Source organism: Vitis vinifera, chromosome 17 (assembly GCF_030704535.1).
Source record: "Vitis vinifera cultivar Pinot Noir 40024 chromosome 17, ASM3070453v1".
Taxonomy (NCBI): domain Eukaryota; kingdom Viridiplantae; phylum Streptophyta; class Magnoliopsida; order Vitales; family Vitaceae; genus Vitis; species Vitis vinifera.
The window spans coordinates 2,914,870-2,935,328 of NC_081821.1; the positions used below are offsets into that span (position 1 = coordinate 2,914,870).

Consider the following 20,459-nt stretch of genomic DNA (forward strand, 5'->3'; position numbering starts at 1 on the left):
TGAACTCCGATTAAGTTTCTTTTATTTATTTAGTCATATCAAGTTTAAATAAAAATCCATTTTTTAAATGACGGATGATATAATTATTGTTTTAAGGATATGAAAACAAAATACTAACCCAAAACACACAGACAAATAATATAATGAATAATAAGAAAACTTATCGGTGATGGACTGAGGGGTGACAAGTATTGTCCTTGAAATAGATCCACTATCCTAAAAAACAAACTCAATGCATTAGGGTATTAGTAGTCTATCTTCAAGATTTAACAACTAATGAATCTCGCCTTAGGTGTATTGTATAGGTTGTATAGGTGAGACATGTATAATTCGGATTCTAAAATATTTCTCTATATAGATGTATGAAAAACTCTCTGAAAAACTTATATTTGGAAAGTGAGCAATGACCTACGCGTATACGCAAAAGGGACTCTCGGATGCGCATGTGGATGCGACACACATTAAGGAATTATGGCTCAACCAACCTAAAGCTCCACTCAAATGGACTTAGGTCCGATGAGCACGCAAGACTCTCCCTCACCTCTTCACAAACCTATTAGATTAAGCAAAGCGAGTTTGTTAATAATCCCACTAAAGGTGTCCATCTTTTTCCCTATTTGGGACAAACAAAAAACACTTAAAATCACTTTTTCACATTTACACTCTTCCTACAATAATTGCTTTAATTTTGTAATTATTTCTTACCGATGGTGTTATGATATATTTTCCTATTTTCTATTTCTAGAAATAAAAATAAAAATAAAAGAAACACATGAAAAATTATAACAGGTGTTTTATATTAAGTTAAAAAAAACGGAAGTGGATCCAAAGAGCGCCTAAATCACCTCAAAATTTTGATGACCAAAAATACCCTTGAAAAGGCAAAATATTACATGAATGGAGCGCATGATTGAGGACACGTAATGAAGAGGGAGACAACTATAAAAGGCTCCCAGAACTTTTCAACTCTGATCTCCACTCGCCTTCTACTCTGATTTTCGCAAGCTCCCCAAAACAGTCTTAATCTCCATCTTCCCAATGCCAGAGCTCTCTGAAACCTACGCCTGCGTGCCGTCCACGGAGCGCGGCCGAGGCATTCTCATCTCCGGCGATCCCAAATCCAATGCCATTCTCTATACCAACGGTAGATCCGTCATCATCCGCTACCTCCATAAGCCTCTCGAGGTCTCCATCTATGGAGAGCACGCGTATCAGGCTACCGTGGCGCGTTTCTCCCCCAACGGCGAGTGGATCGCATCAGCGGACGTCTCAGGAACGGTTAGGATTTGGGGGACGCACAATGATCATGTGCTGAAGAAGGAGTTTAGGGTTTTGTCTGGTCGGATCGATGATCTTCAATGGTCAGCGGATGGGATGAGGATCGTGGTGTCTGGTGACGGCAAGGGCAAGTCGTTTGTTCGCGCTTTTATGTGAGTAGTTTTTTGGTTTTTGAGAATGTGCTATTGATGCTGCTGTGTTTGCTTACTGAGTAAATTGAGGAAATGAAACGAAAGAAAGTGATTCAATCACTGAAAATGAGATGAAATGAAAATTGGAGGGAATTTAAATCGGAGAATTCATTTGCTTATTTGGTTATACAAAACTACGTTTTCCAGTGAACTTGTAGGAGTAGGACAATAACTTGCCCTTACATTGTTAAGATGCTAAGGAATCCAAAAAAAATGAAAAAAGATTTAATTATCTTCAATTACAATTAAAATGTCAATTATATCCTATTTATCTGCCGGAGATAAATTAATTTGCAGTGGTAATTGAAAACTTCATGCATAAAAATAACTTGTTCATGGTACGGACTAATTATTTGAAGCATAAAAGAATATCCAACGTAATGCTTCACACGTCTATTAGACAACTGAGATTAAGCTCTAAGTTAACACTCCTAACATGATTTAAGTTACCTTATCTATTCAACTTCCGACCAAAAAGTGTATAAAAGTTCTGCAATGGACTAATCAATCAGTGGTGGAGATGGTAGAGAGGGACAATGAGATGATGAAATAATGTTGAATAGAGAAAAAGAGAGAATACAGACTTTCATAGCATATTGAGAGAGAGAGAGAGAGAGAGAGTACTAACTTTCATAGAGCATGGTTAAAGAGGAAGGGTTGTGACAAGGATAGTTATGGAGAAAGAAATTTTTTTCCCAGCTTATGCTTTTAATTAGTTCCAAATCCTCCCAAACTCCACCATTTTTAGCAAGGAAATTGAGAATCCATTTCTCTTCGCAAATTCCCTCCATTTTGATCATTAGAATTGCTAATTTCTATTCTATTTCATTCCTTTCCCCCATTTTACTCAAATGTTTTCATTCCCAATGCACCAAAATCATCCCCAAGAAGCCTTTGAGGGCTGGCTCAAGTGGTAAAAGATTGGGGAGGGTTTCTGGGAGGTTTCAGGTTCAAGTCCCTAAAAGGACAAAAATTTACCTATAAAAAAAAAAGAAAAATCATCCCCAAGAAGTCCCCACCTTAAAGCCCCTAATGAAACCACCTTGAAAAATAAACCCCTTGGATTCCAGAAAAAATCCTGTCAGAATCCTGTAAAGCAATGCGGTGAACCTAACCATGGACAAAATTTTATTCACCTAATAGATGGAAATCTTATGGAAAACAACATTGGAAACAGCCTTTGGAGACTTACAAGAGGAGGCGAAAGGCTGGTCCCAATGTCCAAGCCGCAATGTGGGACACTAATGATGAATCAAATTCATCTTGGGACTTGTCATAGTTATTTTGGTAAGTTTCTATTTTAATTAAGTTTTTATTTTATTCAGTGGTTGACCTTTGTTAAGGTTATTATATACATATATAGTCTTCCAAAGTAGTGGGAGAAGTTTAATATAAGTTTCAGCATCTATTATGCTTCTTTAAGTGTTTGACTGTGTGCTTCCCAAGTGTGATTGCTTTGGAAATGCTAGATGTGATTGCCTAGGAACCTTGGTGTGATTGCCAAGGATTTCTTTTCTTCTTCTTTTCCTTTTTTTCTCCAGCCATCTTTTATTTTCTTCACCTTATTTTATAACACAAGAAAGCCGTATAGTGCTAGAAATTCTAAGATCCTGCATCAAATTTGGTATCAAAGCCTACTATAGCACTATGACAAGTAGAAGTGGTCGAGGTTTTAAAGGAAAATTGACAAATCATCAACTTGACAATTTTCTCTACATGATTATGGAGAAGGTTGATGCTTTGGAAGCCCAAATACAAGAACCACACACTGTTAATTGTTTCCAAACCAGCAATTGGTGACACTAAAGACAAGAAAGCATGTGTTGGGGAGATTGTGAAGCAAGGGGTTAGTTCAAATCTGCCTCCTAGGACTAATCCGAGGGCAACAAATCATCTTGAAAGGCTTCAAACTGCTCTCTTGGATATAGAAAATGATGTCATGGAGTTGGATTGGCATAATACACATGATCAGCATGTCATAGCTGGTGATATTACGATGAAGGTAAGTATAGAAGTACCAATTTTGCTATAAAAATTAATCTAAGTCTTTTTGGATTGGTTGGCTACCTTGGAAAGAGATACTTCGGTTGGTATGACATGTCAGATGAAAGGTGGGTTCAATTTACTATAATGAGGTTTGCTGGACAAGCTCAAATTTGCAAAAAAACTTAGTTTGATGATCAGTGAGCATTGTTGTAAATGTAGAGAAATGGGGCTTATGGCGTGGGAATGCTGAAAAGGAAATTTGCACATTAATGTTGATACAAAAGAGATGACGACAACAGAAAATGACAAAGATGATGATTCCTCTAAAGAGATTGGGGCCCTTGAAGTGTCAGCTAATGCTTCCAACGCAGGAATTGGAAGGGCATCCAATGACATTTTTTCTAATTAATGCAAAGCAACAGTATTCAACTTATGACAAGGAATTCAATGTGGCCTTCGTTATTAGTGATATTATCTCATTTATTAGGATTTTGTAAAATCCAGTGACCAATATTCCGTCAGTTTCTAATATTTTCAGCCTTGTTTCAAAGGTTGTTGGCATGTTTTGACATGCTCCAATTTACCAAGAGGCCATCATCAAATAGAAGCATATTAGCTGCAGGTTTCATACTACCATATTAATTATGCTTCCATACTCGTTTCTTGGGGTTGGGCTTTCTTCTTAAAGTATTTGCACATTTTGGCCATTTACCATGTTCAAGCATCTCTTAAAAGAGGGGGATGGTTAGATGGTTTGTCTTGTATATTTTTAATTACTGTATCTTACATTTGAGTGAATTGTCATCATTCATGGTACTTAGCCTATTGATGCCTTAAGTTAATTGCAGCCTTCATGAATATCTATATGTTACATTATTATGCTTGTTATTTTCACTTCAATTCAATACAATGAAATACTTTCTTATCCTCTTATGTCTTAAATAGGTGGGACTCAGGCAGTAATGTGGGGGAGTTTGATGGCCATTCAAAGCGAGTTCTTAGCTGTGCATTTAAGCCAACCAGACCATTTCGCATAGTCACATGTGGAGAGGACTTTCTAGTGAACTTCTACGAAGGACCACCTTTTAAATTCAAGCAATCCCACAGGTTTGTTGTAGTGTAATTATTGTAGTCTGACTAAGATGTCTTTCATGTGTTCCTATAATGCATTTTCATGTGTTACTATATTCAGTCATGCATATGCAGAGATGAAGGTTATTAGTTACTTCAACCTCTGGATGGTGTAGTCAAATGCCTATGCCTCTACAAGGTTATTAGCTACTTCAACCTCTGGATGGTGTAGTCAAATGCCTATGCATCTACAAGCGTTTCTCACCCTCCCCACCTCATGAAGGAATTGACTGCAAATTCTTTCCAATAAGCTATTATAATATGATGTTTGAGATCATAAATTTTTCTAGAGGAATATATGATTTTGTAGCTAGTTATAATTGTGAGAACAAAGTGTCCATTTGGATATATTTACTGCATTTTGTTTTTAAAAATAGGAAATAGTAGTGACTTCTTTATGAAATATAGGAACTTTTAGAGGCTTACATTAAAAAGATAATGGTTTTTAAAAACTGATTAAAAAAATTGAGGTATTAAAAAAATTTGACATACTCAAATTTTAAAATTTTGGAAAGGAATTTTTAAGGACATAAGGTAAGTCTAGTCTTTTTGTGCTATACTTTTTGTGTAAGAGTTTATACTTTATATATGGAAGTTTCTATTTTTAAAAACAAAAATCAAGAAATATAGCCAAACAGACACTAAGTTTTTTTTTTCTTCTCTTATTCTCCAGCTTTTCTTTCTTTTTTCTGACTTTTATTTCCTTTCCTTGCTACCATAGCCATAATTCCTTGTTCCACTCCTCAAATCGTAAAGTAGTAAAGCCCTTACCTACCCTTATTTGATTGTAGACAACCACTTTAGGGTTGTCCTACATAAGTGTTCCTATATTCTAAATTGCTAATCTTACCTTACTGCTTTCAGAGTTTTATCTGCAATCATCCCTACCTTATTTCTCTGATTCTTATATTGTCAATTTTCCTAAATATTTATTCTACCCATTTTGTTTTTGCAATCTAGAATTTTATTCTTTTTTTTCTTCTTGATAGGCTTCTGTTTTAAGTGTTGTGTCTGGTAACTTCATCCTTTCTCCCAATATGCTTCTTTGTTCTAAAGTTGCTATCCTGAGCCTACTCTCTTGGACTGACTTCTTTACCCATACCTGTGCATGAAAATGCGGGAACCTTTGCCTATTTCTTGATGCATCCAAATATTGATGCAATGTGCCTATTTCTTCTCTCCACATCCATATTGGAGCAATTTGAACTAGGAACTACATCCTTTCAAATCCAGGATTTTTCTGTACAGAGCAACATTGATTTGATTTTCCAGCAAAGAACACTTTCACTTTGAGAAATCCAAGAATCCATAAAATCCTTTTCTGAGACCCTACAATATGAGCTACCTACTTGTGATGAACCTACTATACTTATCATCAATAAAGACAACTAGAGTTCAATTGGTCATTATATTAAGTAATATTTACATTGTCTTTCAAATCATATCAATATCCACCTGTATTGGAGTGAGTGGATGCTGAAGACGAGGGGAAGTGGGAATTTCCTTTTCTTTTTTTTTCTTTTTTTTTTGATAGGTAAAAAGAAAAGAGACACCAAAAAAGCGCCCACAGTGCCACAAAAAATGAAAGGGGAGTGGGAATTTTCTTTTGGAACTTTGGATACAAAAATCTGCTTGAACTTTATTGAACAACCTCTTCAACTCTAAGAAAATTGTTCCATTGTGTTTTCACATGACTTAGATTAATGAAATCTTTTGTATTGTTTGTTCATTATCTTCTTGGAGTGACTATAAGAAAATGATGAGTGCTTTGGAGCTGAGTATTTGTTTCACAAATTATTGTGTTCACGAAGATTTTTGTTTATTAATCTGCAGGCATCATTCAAATTTTGTCAACTGTATAAGGTATTCTCCAGATGGGAGCAAGTTCATCAGTGTAAGTTCTGATAAGAAGGGTGTGATTTATGATGGAAAAACCGGAGAGAAGATTGGAGAGCTATCCTCTGAAGATGGTCATAAAGGCAGCATCTATGCTGTCAGCTGGAGTCCTGATAGTAAACAAGTAAGCCCAGAAAATTTACTCTGCTCAAGATCTAATAAAAAATTTGGGAGAGAAACAAAAGCTACTTTTTAAACTCCTTTTTTTTTTTTTTTTTTTTGCAACAAAAATGGTCCTTTTTCAAACAAAAAAAGGTCTTTTTTCAATTAGTTCAAATGGAATTTAAGTTGAAGATTTAAGAAAAAGGGAAAAAAATAGAAGCTCTTGTTTTTATCTTTTACCTGCTTTATAAAACCTAAGGTGCTTACAATCTGATGCCAATTATTTATGCCCTCTTCTATACTAAAGAGGGTGTATGATACCATGATATAACAACTATTGTCTTAATAGAAAAATGTAGAGTATTGAGCATACGAAGGTAAGTAAGTGTCTCAGACTGCCAAATGCAAATCTGCAGGTTTTTCTGGATAGTGGCCATTTTATGCAAAAATACAGATACTAGGACCATATCAATTCCAACAACCTAGTAATGACCTTAGCCTATTTAAATAAAATTTACTTATAAATGTCGACAATGATAAATGTAGACAAGTACAAATATTAGGGTCTGAATTTTCAGACCCTAATGGTACAAGTCTCAGGCTGCCAAATACGAATGTGCAGATCTGAGTCTTGGGACCATTTGCATGCAAAAATGCCAGAGGTTAGGACTTAAAACCATATCCTGCTCAACTCTCCTAACATGTAAGTCAACAGGACTAAATGGCCTTTGTCCACAGAGATTGAATGCTCTGTGTTCTCTGTATCAAAATTGTTTTTATACATGTGGTTGTGCATGATAATCATCCTTATGATTTTCTTCTCCCTTCTGTTTTTATTTTTTTATTTTTTATTTTTTTTTATTTATTATTTATTATTTTTTGGCTTTTCACTGCTTTGTATTATGTTACATTATAGATACACCACCAATATTAGTTAGAACATAGAAGGATATGAATATAGAAGATGAGTTTGAAATTCTATTTTTTACAACACAACTGGCATTGCACCAAAAAAAGAGGAAAAAGTTTGTGATCAGGACAAAGTGCTTAGGCTTAGGGTACTTGATCTTTTGCATCCCTCACTTGAAGATTCAAAATGCTTGAAGTATCCATGTGATGCACAACAACTCTAGGATGGTTGCCTACAATCAAATAGGTGGGCTAGGGTTTTTAATTTTTTAGGGTTTAAGGAAGGGAACTAGGGATAAAGTTTATGATAGAGAAAAATACAAATAAAAAAATATAGAGAAAGAAGATACAAAGAAGAAGAGATAGAAACCTTAGGATTTCACTGAAGCCTCAATAAAGTCTCACTATTAAGGATTGCAACACTTGCAAAAAAAAAAAAAATATTATTAACTTCAATCAATTACCTTGATTTACATTGATTAGCCTTATTTATAGATTTTTCTAAGAAATTCAAAGTCTACTGGGATTCTAATAACCCATTATGACTCTAATTCTTAGGCTTAGGGTACTTGATCTTTTGCATCTCTCTGTTGAAGATTTCAAAATGCGTGAAGTGCCCATGTCTAACAAGTTATGTAACACATGGATTTAATTTTTACCTAAGTAGATATGGAGAATAAAAGGACACCTTAGTCACATAGCCATGTCCCCACTTCCAAACATTTAAGGATTGGTCAAATTCAATGCCTACAGATGCATTTGCACTTGACACTTGTATTCAGTTCCATGTGGCATGCTTATTATATATTTTGACATTTTGTTTGCTGCCTTATTATCTAATGATAATAAGTGGTATTTTCACTAGGTGTTGACTGTGTCTGCTGACAAGTCTGCAAAAGTATGGGAGATCTCTGAGGATGGTAATGGAAAGGTGAAGAAAACTTTAACTTGTCCCGGCTCAGGAGGAGTGGAAGACATGTTAGTGGGGTGTCTTTGGCAAAATGATCATCTTGTCACGATTTCTCTTGGTGGCACAGTCAGTATATTCTCAGCAAGTGATCTGGATAAAGGCCCATTATCGTTCTCTGGACACATGAAGAATGTTAATTCACTAGCAGTACTCAAAAGCAATCCCAAAGTTATGTTGTCCACCAGCTATGATGGTTTAATAATTAAATGGATTCAAGGAATTGGATATAGCGGAAGATTGGATAGGAAAGAGAATTCTCAAATCAAGTGTTTTGCAGCAGTTGAAGAAGAGATTGTTTCATCTGGATTTGACAACAAGGTGACTAATTATTTGAAATATGCATGCTTATGTCCATCTAAGTCATATATGAAATGTTTTTTCTGCTTTATCTTTTTATTCCACTTTTTTTTTCTCCTTACCAGTATAAAGAAAGGAAAATAAAAAATATGCTTCTCTCAAGTTCTAATCCATGTTAATTATTCTCTGAAGTTCTATCCATGTTATCCTGTTTATTCTGTGACGTATGCCCAAAGTGTCATGAACCTGATTGTGAGTCCATTTGTTATATTTTACATGCGTTTACTAAGCATGTGTATGAAACAATAAATGAAGTTCCATGCATATGTTGATGCATGAGTGATGTGTCATCCTCATTTTCCTTGTGTCTAAATATTTTATGATTTTTGTATCTATCTTTTTTTTTTTCTGATAAATAAGATAGAGTATTATATAAATGCAAAAAGTGCACGAAAGTACACGGGTTGTATGCATTGAGCACTAAAAAAAGAAGCAGGAAAGAAGGGAAATATCCCTCCCTCAACAAAGACCCAACCAATCTATGAAGTCCACCAAAGGCGTATAGCCTCTACCTATGTACACTTTAACCCACATAGATAAATTGTTAAGAAAGATGTTTTTAGTCTTTGATCTAACAACTCCTCATTTTCAAAACATCTCCAATTTCTTTCCTTCCAAATGGTTCAAAATATGCATAAAGGAGTAGTCCTCCAAGCTTTAACATGCCTTCTACCAACAAAAGAGTCGTGCAACCCAAGAAGGGTCTCTCTAATCGTCTTAAAGATAACCTATTGAATACCAAAAAAGGAGAACACCAATTGCCATAAAACTCTCGCTTTATCACAATGTAGAAGAATATGATCAATGGACTCTGACTTCTTCTTGCACAAAACACACCTATTGACCAACGTCCACCCTTTTCTTTGAAGTTGATCCAAAGTCAACACCTTACCCCAATCCCAAGTGAAGAAACTTACCTTTGTAGGAATCCATGAGTTCCAAACAATCTTTAAAGGAAAAAGGGATAGCACAACCTGTCTCCAAAAGAGAATAAAGCCCTCTTATAGAGAAAACCACTTTGCTATCCTCCTTCCAAACCACTCTATCCTCCTTCTCCCTCTTCACTGTTTGTCCATGGAGTATGTGAAGAAACCACTCCATGTCAACCAACTTTCAATCATTCAAATTCTTGACAAAATGGAAGTTCTAAGTTCCTCCTTCCCCTCTTTGTTCCCAAAAGTCAGCTACTCATGCCTCTTTCATAACAGCTAATGCAAACAAGGAAGGAAAAGTCTCACATAAGGGCTCTTCACTGCATCACCTATCTTTCCTAAACTTCACCCTACTCTCACTACCTAAAACCCTCGACTTAAAAAAGTCTTAACTGCTTCCTAATCGTTTTCCAAACCCCGACCCCATAGGAATCCCTCACCACACCTGACCTCCAACCCCTTTCTTCCTGCCCAAACTTTCCCCTAATGATATTTTTCCACAGTGAATCACCTTCACTAAAGTAACATCAACACCACTTGCAAAGAAGGACCTTATTTAGCAAAGAAAGAGAACGAACACCTAGGCCACCTTTTGATTTGGCTTTACAAACAGTTGACCACTTCACTAAGTATAATTTGTTCTCTAAGGCCCCTCCTCCCCATAGAAATTTATTATGATCTCTTCCATGGAAAACAATTTAGGCATAGGCTACTACCTGAACATATATCTATGCTATATAAATAGCTTGCCTTCAGCCAAAACTGAAAATATTGAATGATTATTTGATAATCAGTGAAGAAATGGGGAAGCTCTGGTCCTTTTTTTTCCAGCAGGAATGTTCACTTTTCAGTGAACTAGGGTTAGGAATATTTTTTATGCATGGTGTTATAAATGTTCTTATGAACATTTTATTTTTAGGTTGCTAAGATGTCAATTTTCATGTTACACCTTTTTGTTAAACCATTTGATTTTGCATTGATTCAATAGACACTTTTATAATTTCTACATGCCCCTCTCTATTTTCTAGAGATAGATAGATAGATAGAGGAGTTGGAAGATGCCTAATAGATGCTACATGTGCAAAGAAGAGGAAGAAACAAGTGATAATATTCTTCTGCATTGTTCAAAAGCCCGCATTTTGTGGCAGCTGATTTTTGCTTTATTTGATGTACAGTGGGTGATGAACTCTTTGGTGAGAAGGTTGCTCGAGTTGAGGAGGTTCTTTCGTTGGTTAAAAAAAAAGGAAAAAGGCTTGGAAAATTGCTTCTTTATGCCTTTTTTAGACCATTTGGAAGGAGAGAAATAAGAGAGTTTTTGAGAATTGTGAAAGTTTAGACCATACATTTAAAAACTCCTTTTGTATCTATTTTGGGATTGGGCTAGATTGTACATTGGGGATGGTTCTATGTCCTTGCTAGACTTTGTAGATTGGTAAGGTTCTTCTTAGGGTGCGGTTGCTAGTTTTTGTGTATTCGCGCCTATTTAGTTGCTTTGTATACGTCGTGTATGCCTTTTCTTTTAATACAATTGCCTTTACCTATCAAAAAAAAAAAAAAAAGATAGATATATAGATCGAGAGTCAAAACATGTGATGAAGAAAAGGTGGGGTTCAAATAGAACCCCCTTTGAATCAATTTGAAAGTTTATTTTTGAAAGCGTATTCTTGAGCCATTGAGCCATGGAACTATCTAAAGGGGATCCAATCAATAGATAAATAGAGAGTTAGGACGTCTAATGAGGAAAAGTTGGGGTTCAAATAGAAAGCCCATTGAATCAATTTGAAAGTGTATTCTTGAGCCATGGAACTGTCTAAGGGGGATAAGCAGTCCAAGTTCTTCAATGTTCAATTAAGAATTATCCAGTTTTGTTTGTGTCCTCATCATAAGTCCAGAAATTAATTTTTTATAGATAACTCTAGAGGCTTAGTGGTAGTGGATTTAGGAAGTGCAAAATTATTGAAAAAGATAATTCTAAGCATTTAAAAAACATAATAGATAAACCCTAAAAGGCTTACCTGTAGTGGATTTATGAAGTGAAAAATTATTGAGAAGGATAATTCTAAGCATTCAAAAAACATAATTTGTTAAAAAATGAATGAGCTCTTGAACCATCCAAGGGGATGTTTGAAGAATAGAACAGCATCTAAATGTGTGCCCCCTAGTGCCATTCGAACACTAGACTCAGCTCATTTCCACAATTTTGACTTTTTTCATTCTATTTTGCTCAGATTTTCAAATTCATCAATTTCAATGGCCATTGAGATGTCATATTCCTCCAAACACATCCTTGCCTTGACCAAAATTGATGCTGAGTTGCTTGAACTTGATCATGATAATAAAGATCCAAGAAAGTAAGCGATGTCAAAATTGGGGCATAAATAGAATAAAATTGTCAACCTAATCTAAGGCAATAACATAATTCATGTAAGGGCATTTCTGTCCAACAATCCCAAATTTTGATGGAAGTTTAGCTTTTTAGGTCTGTTGTATATGATTTTGTTGGAGTTAACTGATACAAGTCAGTCAAATGTATGTTACATAGACAAATCTCTTTGAGAGGTATTTTGGGTAGTATTTTTGTTTGAAACACAATTTCTTTTAGAGAGAGCCACTCTTTTAGATTGTACTGATGAAAATGTGATCCCATGAGAAACCGTCTTATCATAACTCTAAAGCATGTACAATTTTTTTCTATCCAATCACCCATGGATGCTATCCTGCTTGAAACATGGAGATTGAATGACTTTTTTTACACCTATTCTCATACTTCAACTTTGATAAAACATGGATACTATTTCTTTCCTCTTTTCTATGTTAATGGAAAAAATGCTGGGATATTTGCCTAGAACACTCAGTTTGAACCACTTATTCAATTATCCCTCTTTTTGGAAGTGAAGATAAAATCGACTCTATTACTTCTCAAAGTCCATGAGCTCTGCATAACTCACACTTCTATTAAGAAAATTGTATGATATTCTTTTATTTTTAATGTGTTGTTTGCTTTTCTTCTGACTCAGATTTGGAGAGTTTCTCTACAAGGGGATCAATGTGGGGATGCAGATTGCGTTGATATTGGCAGTCAACCAAAGGACTTGAGCCTTTCCCTTCTTTCTCCTGAACTGGCACTGGTTTCAACTGATTCAGGAGTTGTTATTCTCCGTGGTACAAATGTAGTATCGACCATTAACCTTGGGTTTCCTGTGGCCGCATCTGTAATCTCACCTGATGGAAGTGAAGCTATAATAGGTGGGCAGGATGGCAAATTACACATATATTCTGTCACAGGTGATACTTTAAAAGAAGAGGCAGTACTTGAGAAACATCGTGGTGCAATTACTGTTATACGTTATTCCCCAGATGTTTCTATGTTTGCATCAGGAGATGCCAATCGAGAAGCTGTTGTCTGGGACCGTGCTTCCAGAGAGGTAGTTTGATCAACTTAATATATTTCATAGATCATTTTGTATTCTCTGCTTTAGATATTTGTTTCTAGCATCAAGATTGCTCAGCTCTCACACACATACCGGCAGGCACATACAGATCTGAAATGTAGCAGGCTTTTGTTTTATTTTAATACACGAATGGATCAAGAACCAATCTGTAGAATAAATTTCTACTCGTCATATGTTCTTAAGCTCTATGATTTCACCTGTCATTCCATAGTAACAAAAATCAGATTAAAATGTAGCATCACTCATTTTTATTTTTTTTACAAAGCCTGTCAAACACATGACCTGACATGGTCTAGATGGAACAACTGGAATTGGTTGTGACAAGCAAGGACACTTTTGATTTCTTCACTGCATTTCATGATTAAACCATGGTAGATTGTTCCATAAGTCCTACAAAGAAACACATGAAAAAGGTATCTTGATTCATTGAGTTTGACCATCTGGTCACTAGCAGTTTTCTTAGCTCTTTTGTTATTTTGATATTGAGCTTGTTCTTAACACCATTAGCTGATCAGTTCCAATTCTATTGAATTCGTCAGTGTCATGTCTGCATGGGCACAAAGGTGCTTTGTTTTGGTTTCGCATTGATTTTAATCATCCTTGAAGTTGAATTCCAATATTTTCTTTGGAGATACAGAGAATGGTAATTTTGAGTTCAAAAGGATCCTGAATTTTTTTTATTTTTTATTTTTAATGTCTTTGAAATGTGGAGCCTATGGGGGAAAGTCTATTCCCTGGGTTCTATCCTGATGTTCTTTCTACAGTATGAAGGAATATAGAGTTCAGTCAAGCTGGAATGTTAAGTTTGCCTCAACAAGGTGATCTTTGGGGTTGCTTTTTTTTTTTTGTTTTTTCTTTTCTGTTCCCTTCATGTTGCATAACGGCCATAGGAGGCCATTTTGAGAAGGATTACAGTATGTTTTAAGCAGGTAAAATCTGAGTACTGTTTTATTTGAAATAGAGGGTCACTCCCTGATCCGGGGTATAACTTTGCTTGATTTTTCCCAAAACCTCCGTTTCAGAGGAGCAGTGTCTGCTCCATTTATCTTTAAGGCTGGGTAGCAATGATATGTATACCATGGAGCTGATATTGGTTTTATGAAATTTTATTTTTTACCAAATTTTGATCCATCTTCTCCTTGTTGGATTCAATAAATTTATTTCTAATATGCTATAGTTTCTGTGGTTGTGGAACAAAGATTGCCCACATTTAAATGCTAAACAGAGCACTATCATGTTCTCTTCTGTCCTGTACTTGGAAGTGTCATCTCCTAATTTATTTTCATTCAATTATCTCATGCAGGTGAGGGTTAAGAACATGTTGTACCATACTGCCCGCATAAATTGCCTGGCCTGGTCTCCTGATAACAGCATGGTAGCTACTGGGTCACTCGACACATGTGTCATCATATATGAGATTGACAAGCCAGCATCCAGCCGTGTCACCATAAAGGGAGCCCACTTGGGTGGGGTTTATGGTTTAGCATTTACTGATGATACCAGTGTGGTGAGTTCTGGCGAAGATGCTTGTGTTCGAGTTTGGAAGTTAACCCCACAATAGACAAAGATGATGGAGCCCACTGAGGGGACACCAAGGTCAAGAATAACTAATAAATTGGGTAAATATACCAGGTTTTTAGGTTTGTTGTGAGTTCAGCTTGAGATCGAAACTGGAGAAAGAAGTGGGGAAAGGAGCATTATTCTGGAGAGCATTTTAGTAAGTTATGATTGTGCGGATATTTCCCATCTGCTCTATTTAAGTGACAGTTTGGTCAAGACTTGTGCCCTTTTTTGCAGCTTGGGGGTGATTAGGCGACTAGTGAATTGGTATGGTGTTATAATGCACGTAAAAACGCAGAAATTTTAAGACTGACATCTTCGCTGAGAATGGTCAAACTGCAGAATTTGAACCGTGGAAGCTGTTTTGTGTACATTTTGCAGTGGGAAAGTCTCAAGTTAGACAGTGCTGGAGGAGGAGAGTGAATTACGCGTTCTCCCCTTTGTGGTTTGGTTTCCTGTAATAGAATCCTATCAAGGGTTTTTTTTCCTGTTTTTTTTTTCTTTTTTTTTTTTTTTTTTGCCCGGAAGTGAGACGAATTTATTTATTTATTGTGTATTTTTGTTTTTCCACCTGCAGTTATGGGAAGAGTGAAGATTGTTGAGTGTGTGTTGGTAGTGTAATCTTCTTCTTGTTCTGTAATAAATGGGTTTCTAAAGACAAGCAAAAGGCCTCAATACATGTTTTCTTGTGTATGTATATAGGAGTTATGATTTGAGTGGTTCATGTCCATTGAAGATTGCATAAATGCCTGTCTCTTTTCATGGGTCTTCTTCCTGATAGAAATTGTACTCGACAAAAATATTTATGAGCCAAGATGGGCTAGGCCCAGGACAAGCCATGTAAAGGGCTGAGATGGGCATATGATTTTAGACCCAATTTCAGTCTAGACAGCAAGATGTGTGTTTTTATCTTATCATCGTGTATCATATTTTACCATTACTTTCAAACAAATGACCTGTCTACAAATACAATAGAGTTTTATAGAAGCTAGATGATGATCCAATTTGAACCAAATTAGAGTTTCATACATGTTTGGGTAATTTATCAAATAGGGTTCAATCTACAGATAAAATAGGGAGAAAGGCCTTCTTCTATAAAATATTTTTCTATTTTTAAAAACAAAACATAAGTTTTTTAACTTAGAAAGCACATGTAAATTTTTGACAAAAAATAGTCTTTTTTTTTAATTTTATTTTCAGAATAAATTTAAGAATTTTCATTTGTTTCTTTTTTAAATGTTTTAAACAATAATTGAAAATAGAGAATATACTTCAAAAAATTTTGCATTGTATATGATAGCATAAAGTAAAGTAAGGAAAGTAGTTCTCATATTTGAGTAAAGGAACAAAATTTTATTCTTAAAAATAATTAGAAGTTACATATATAAATTTCCATTGAATTGGTATATTCCTCTATTCAATTGCACATTCTTTAGATTTACATAGATAGAGAAGACATATAAGGTAGGGGGCAAGGTGAAGGTGAAGGAGCTGAAAATAATGCAATGGATTTGAAAGTAGAAAGGGTTGAATCTACACATCCTTAGCTATACCTCTCTTTCCCACTTGGTCTCATGTGGCAGACCACCACTCCATGAATTCCAAGGTGTACTATTTTGCTTTTATTGATGGGTTGGCCCACCTTATCAGAAATCAACTTCAAAAATTCTATTGTATCACTAGTGGAATCAAATTCACATGCCTATTTGACAAATAAATTAGTTGAAAGGGATGTTAGGTTTGTGTCCTAAGGGAACAAAAGTAGTTTCATTATTGGAAACGCTTAAGGTATGGTTGCCATTCTTGGACACTAAACTTAGAGGGTGTTTTTTTTTTCTTTTTTTCTTTTTTTTTTAAGTAATTTGCTTTCAAATTTTATCTTATTTGTTTTTAAAATTTTTTTATAACTTATTATAAATATTTTATGGAATAAAAAAATCAAAATATTTAATGTTTTTTAAATTTAAAAAAAGAGTAACATATTAATTTTTTCTTATTTTTTAATGTTTCATAAAAATAAAATATTATAAAAAAAATAACTTAATACTTAACACTATTAAACACAATTTATTGTTAAATTCTATTTAAAATTAAGTAAAAAAAAAACAAACATTGTCTTAATTCAATATTTTATTATATAAATACAACATTCTTTCATTATATCTATAACATACATAGATTTTTGAATCAATAAAATTGGAATATTATAGATTGATGTTTTGAAATATTCTAATATTTCTAGTAAACCCTAAAAGTAGTAGTAAGAATGAAACGAGGCCATGGATATTCATTTCAAACTAGTGCTCGAGTGTTGAAAAATCATGTGGGGGTGTGGGCTCAACACATCACAAAGTTGATATTATTGTTCATCGACTTTTCAGTGAAGTATGGGACCAATTTATGGTCAGATGTGGGCACATAATTAATGGCCATGCACAAGGGTCCCAATATTGGGTCCTCCACACTTTTAAATTAGGAAAAATGTTGACAATTCAGCATTGGCGTGCCCCTAGAGTCTCACTATTATTCTTCTCTCTTTTCTTGTTTGGATTTTAGCAAGAATGAGGACATAAAAAAAAAAAAAAAAAAAGTTGTAAAATTATTTTTTAAGCACACGTATGGATACTTGGGTCTTTTTTTTTTTTTTTTTGGTATTTTTGTAGGGTTTTGATTTGATTTTGAAGTGCTAAAAATAATTAATAGAGACATGAAAGGAAAATTTAAGAGAAAATGGGAGATGGAGATGAGTAGTTTATAAGGATTAATAGCGACATTACTTTATATCATTATTTTATATTAAGATGTCATTAATTCATACAGGTCTTATTTCTTTGAACCCGTGGTGTTTGTTTTTTTACTTTATTCTAAATAGAACTTTAATGTTTAATAGTGTTAAATATTAGATTGTTTATTTTTATAGTATTTTATTTCTATTAAGTATTAAAAAGTAAAGAAAACTAATATGTTATTTTTTTCTATTTTGAAAAAGCTATATATTTTGGTTTTTTCTATTTAGTAAAAAATTTATAATAAGTTATAAAAAAATAGAAAAACAAACAACATAAATTTTGAAAACAAATTACTTTCCATAAAAAATTATAAAAAAAAACAAACATCACCTTAATCTTATGTCTTTCATGTTTTAAGAAAACTCGAATAGTTATAGACATTAGACAATTCATTTATGGTTAACCAATCTAACTCTAGTTAGACCGTTTCAACCATGATCAAGAGGTTATATCTACAATTGGAGGGTTATAATCATAATTCAATTATTATAATTGCATTTGCCCATTATATTAAGAGGTTATTTTGGAAAAAAATAAATCATTTTTTAAATTTAAATTTTTTAAAAAAAATTAATTGGTCACCGGTTAAATTATAGTTTTATTAATTTAAAATGTTTAAATAGGGATCTTAACTTCTCACATTTGATTTACCAATTACTTATCCAAAGTGAAGCCACCTATGACCCACCTCTGCCATTGTCGGTTGAGCAACCCAATGAGTTAATTTTCCTTTGCTTTTCAAAAATATCTTTTCATGCATTCCATTAATCTATAAACTTTATAATTATTTTTAAAATTGGTTAATTATCATATTGAAGATATTTTTTAAATATAATTTAATAATTAAATTAAAAAAATAAAAAAATATAATATTTTAAGTAAATATTATATCTCTTTTATTTATTTAATACATATTTTTGAAACTTATCACATTATCTTAATCACATCCTAACCATATGTTCTTATCTAATAAATAAATTTTCATATCATGTTATCTTATATATTTATTATATGTTCATATTATCACATTTTTTATACTTTGATTACATTTTTGTACTTGAATTACAATCTTCCGTCCTTATCATCTTTTTTTTTGTATATTTATCGCATTATTAATATCTTAATCACATTTTTAGACTTTTATCTTATTCTTCATATTTTAATACCATAAACTCTTTTAGGTCTCTATTAGAAAAGTAATAGTTTTAAAAAAATTGAGGGGTAAAAAAATATTTTTTATCTCAAATTTTAAAATTAATATTTTCTTCCTTTTAACTTTATTTTTATTTTCAATTTTATTTTATTTTCATATTTTATAATAAAAATTATAACTTTTTAGTAAAAGCCAAAAATTTCTATAATTTCAATAATGATTAGAATTTTTATTGAGTTATTTATTCCCACTAATTACATATCAAAGAAAAAATAAAATATATATATATATATGAAAAATTCACATTACTTTATATCATTATTTTATATTAGATGTCATTATTTCATATAGGCCTTATTTCTTTGAACACTTAATGTTTTAGAAACAAGAAATAAAGATACAAATAATAGAATAAAGATATAAAGAATAAGACTAGATATAATGCAACGATGAAACTTAAATAAACATGCGATGTAAAATGATTGATGGCACTTTTTGGCAAGTGCCTCTCGATATTGTAATAGGTTCCTTGCTTGATTCACAAAAACACCTCAATAAATATCATGGAAGTTTTGGCATGTCCGAAGATGCCTAGGTGCATGGTGTGCCAAAGTCATTAGACTTAATCTTATGTCTTTCATGTTTTAAGAAAACTCGAATGGTTATAGACATTAGACAATTCATTTATGATTAACCAATCTAACTCTAGTTAGACCGTTTCAACCATGGTCGAGAGGTTATATCTACCATTAGAGGGTTATAATCATAATTTGATTATTACAATTGCATTTGGTCATTATATTAAGAGGTTATTTTGGAAAAAAAATTAATCATTTTTTAAATTTAAATTTAAAAAAAAAAAAAAAATTGGTCACCGGTTAAATTATAGTTTTATTAATTTAAAATGTTTAAATAGGGATCTTAACTTCTTACATTTGATTTACCAATTACTTATCCAAAGTGAAGCCACCTATGACCCACCTCTGCCATTGTCGGTTGAGCAACCCAATGAGTTAATTTTCCTTTGCTTTCCCTTGGTTGATTGTTCATTTAAATATTAGCATCTACTTTGAATCATTTTCTTTTCATGTATATCCTAAAATTTATATAAATTTGGATTTCATGCATTACATTAATCTATAAACTTTATAATTATTTTTTAAATTGGTTAATTATTATATTGAAGATATTTTTTAAATATAATTTAATAATTAAATTTTAAAAATAAAAATATAGAATATTTTAATTAAATATTATATCTCTTTTATTTATTTAATACATATTTTTGAAACTTATCACGTTATTTTAATCACATCCTAACCATATGTTTTTTTTTTTTTTTTTTTTATAATGTGGATGTCCAGGCCAGCTTACTCCCACCTTGACTAATCCCACGGGGCCTTGAAGTTAACGATCGGATAAACCTCCAGTGGTCCTGAGGGGACTCGAACCGGTGACCATTAGAAAGCAAACCCAAGGCTGGACCAATTGAACTACCCCCTCAAGGTCATCCTAACCATATATTGAAGATAAGGATAGAAAAGTGTAATTCAAATACAAAAATATAATCAGAGTATAAAAAATGTGATAATATGAACATATAATAAATATATAAGATAATATGATATGAAAATTTGTTTATTAACCATATGTTCTTATCTAATAAACAAATTTTCATATCGTGTTATCTTATATATTTATTACATGTTCATATTATCACATTTTTTATACTTTGGTTACATTTTTGTATTTG

At 33.2% G+C, this 20,459-nt stretch overlaps 1 protein-coding gene across 1 annotated transcript; it reads left to right on the plus strand.

Annotated features, from left to right (window-relative positions):
• Positions 1-957: 957 nt before the first annotated feature.
• Positions 958-15,461, plus strand: LOC100266198 (actin-interacting protein 1-2). The gene is made up of 6 exons (XM_002281430.4): positions 958-1,430; positions 4,401-4,562; positions 6,420-6,606; positions 8,359-8,781; positions 12,770-13,177; positions 14,508-15,461. The coding sequence occupies exons 1-6, from the start codon at positions 1,039-1,041 to the stop codon at positions 14,763-14,765; spliced, it is 1,830 nt and encodes a 609-aa protein (XP_002281466.1). The 5' UTR covers positions 958-1,038; the 3' UTR covers positions 14,766-15,461.
• The last annotated feature ends 4,998 nt before the right edge of the window (positions 15,462-20,459 follow it).

What these genes read in the sequence shown, in the direction of transcription:
- LOC100266198 (XM_002281430.4), top strand. Translation starts at nt 1,039, where the DNA reads ATGCCAGAGCTCTCTGAAACCTACGCCTGCGTGCCGTCCACGGAGCGC. An exon ending in GGAGTCCTGATAGTAAACAA is followed by an intron (nt 6,607 to 8,358) that starts GTAAGCCCAGAA and finishes TATTTTCACTAG; the next exon opens with GTGTTGACTGTGTCTGCTGA. An exon ending in GGGACCGTGCTTCCAGAGAG is followed by an intron (nt 13,178 to 14,507) that starts GTAGTTTGATCA and finishes TATCTCATGCAG; the next exon opens with GTGAGGGTTAAGAACATGTT.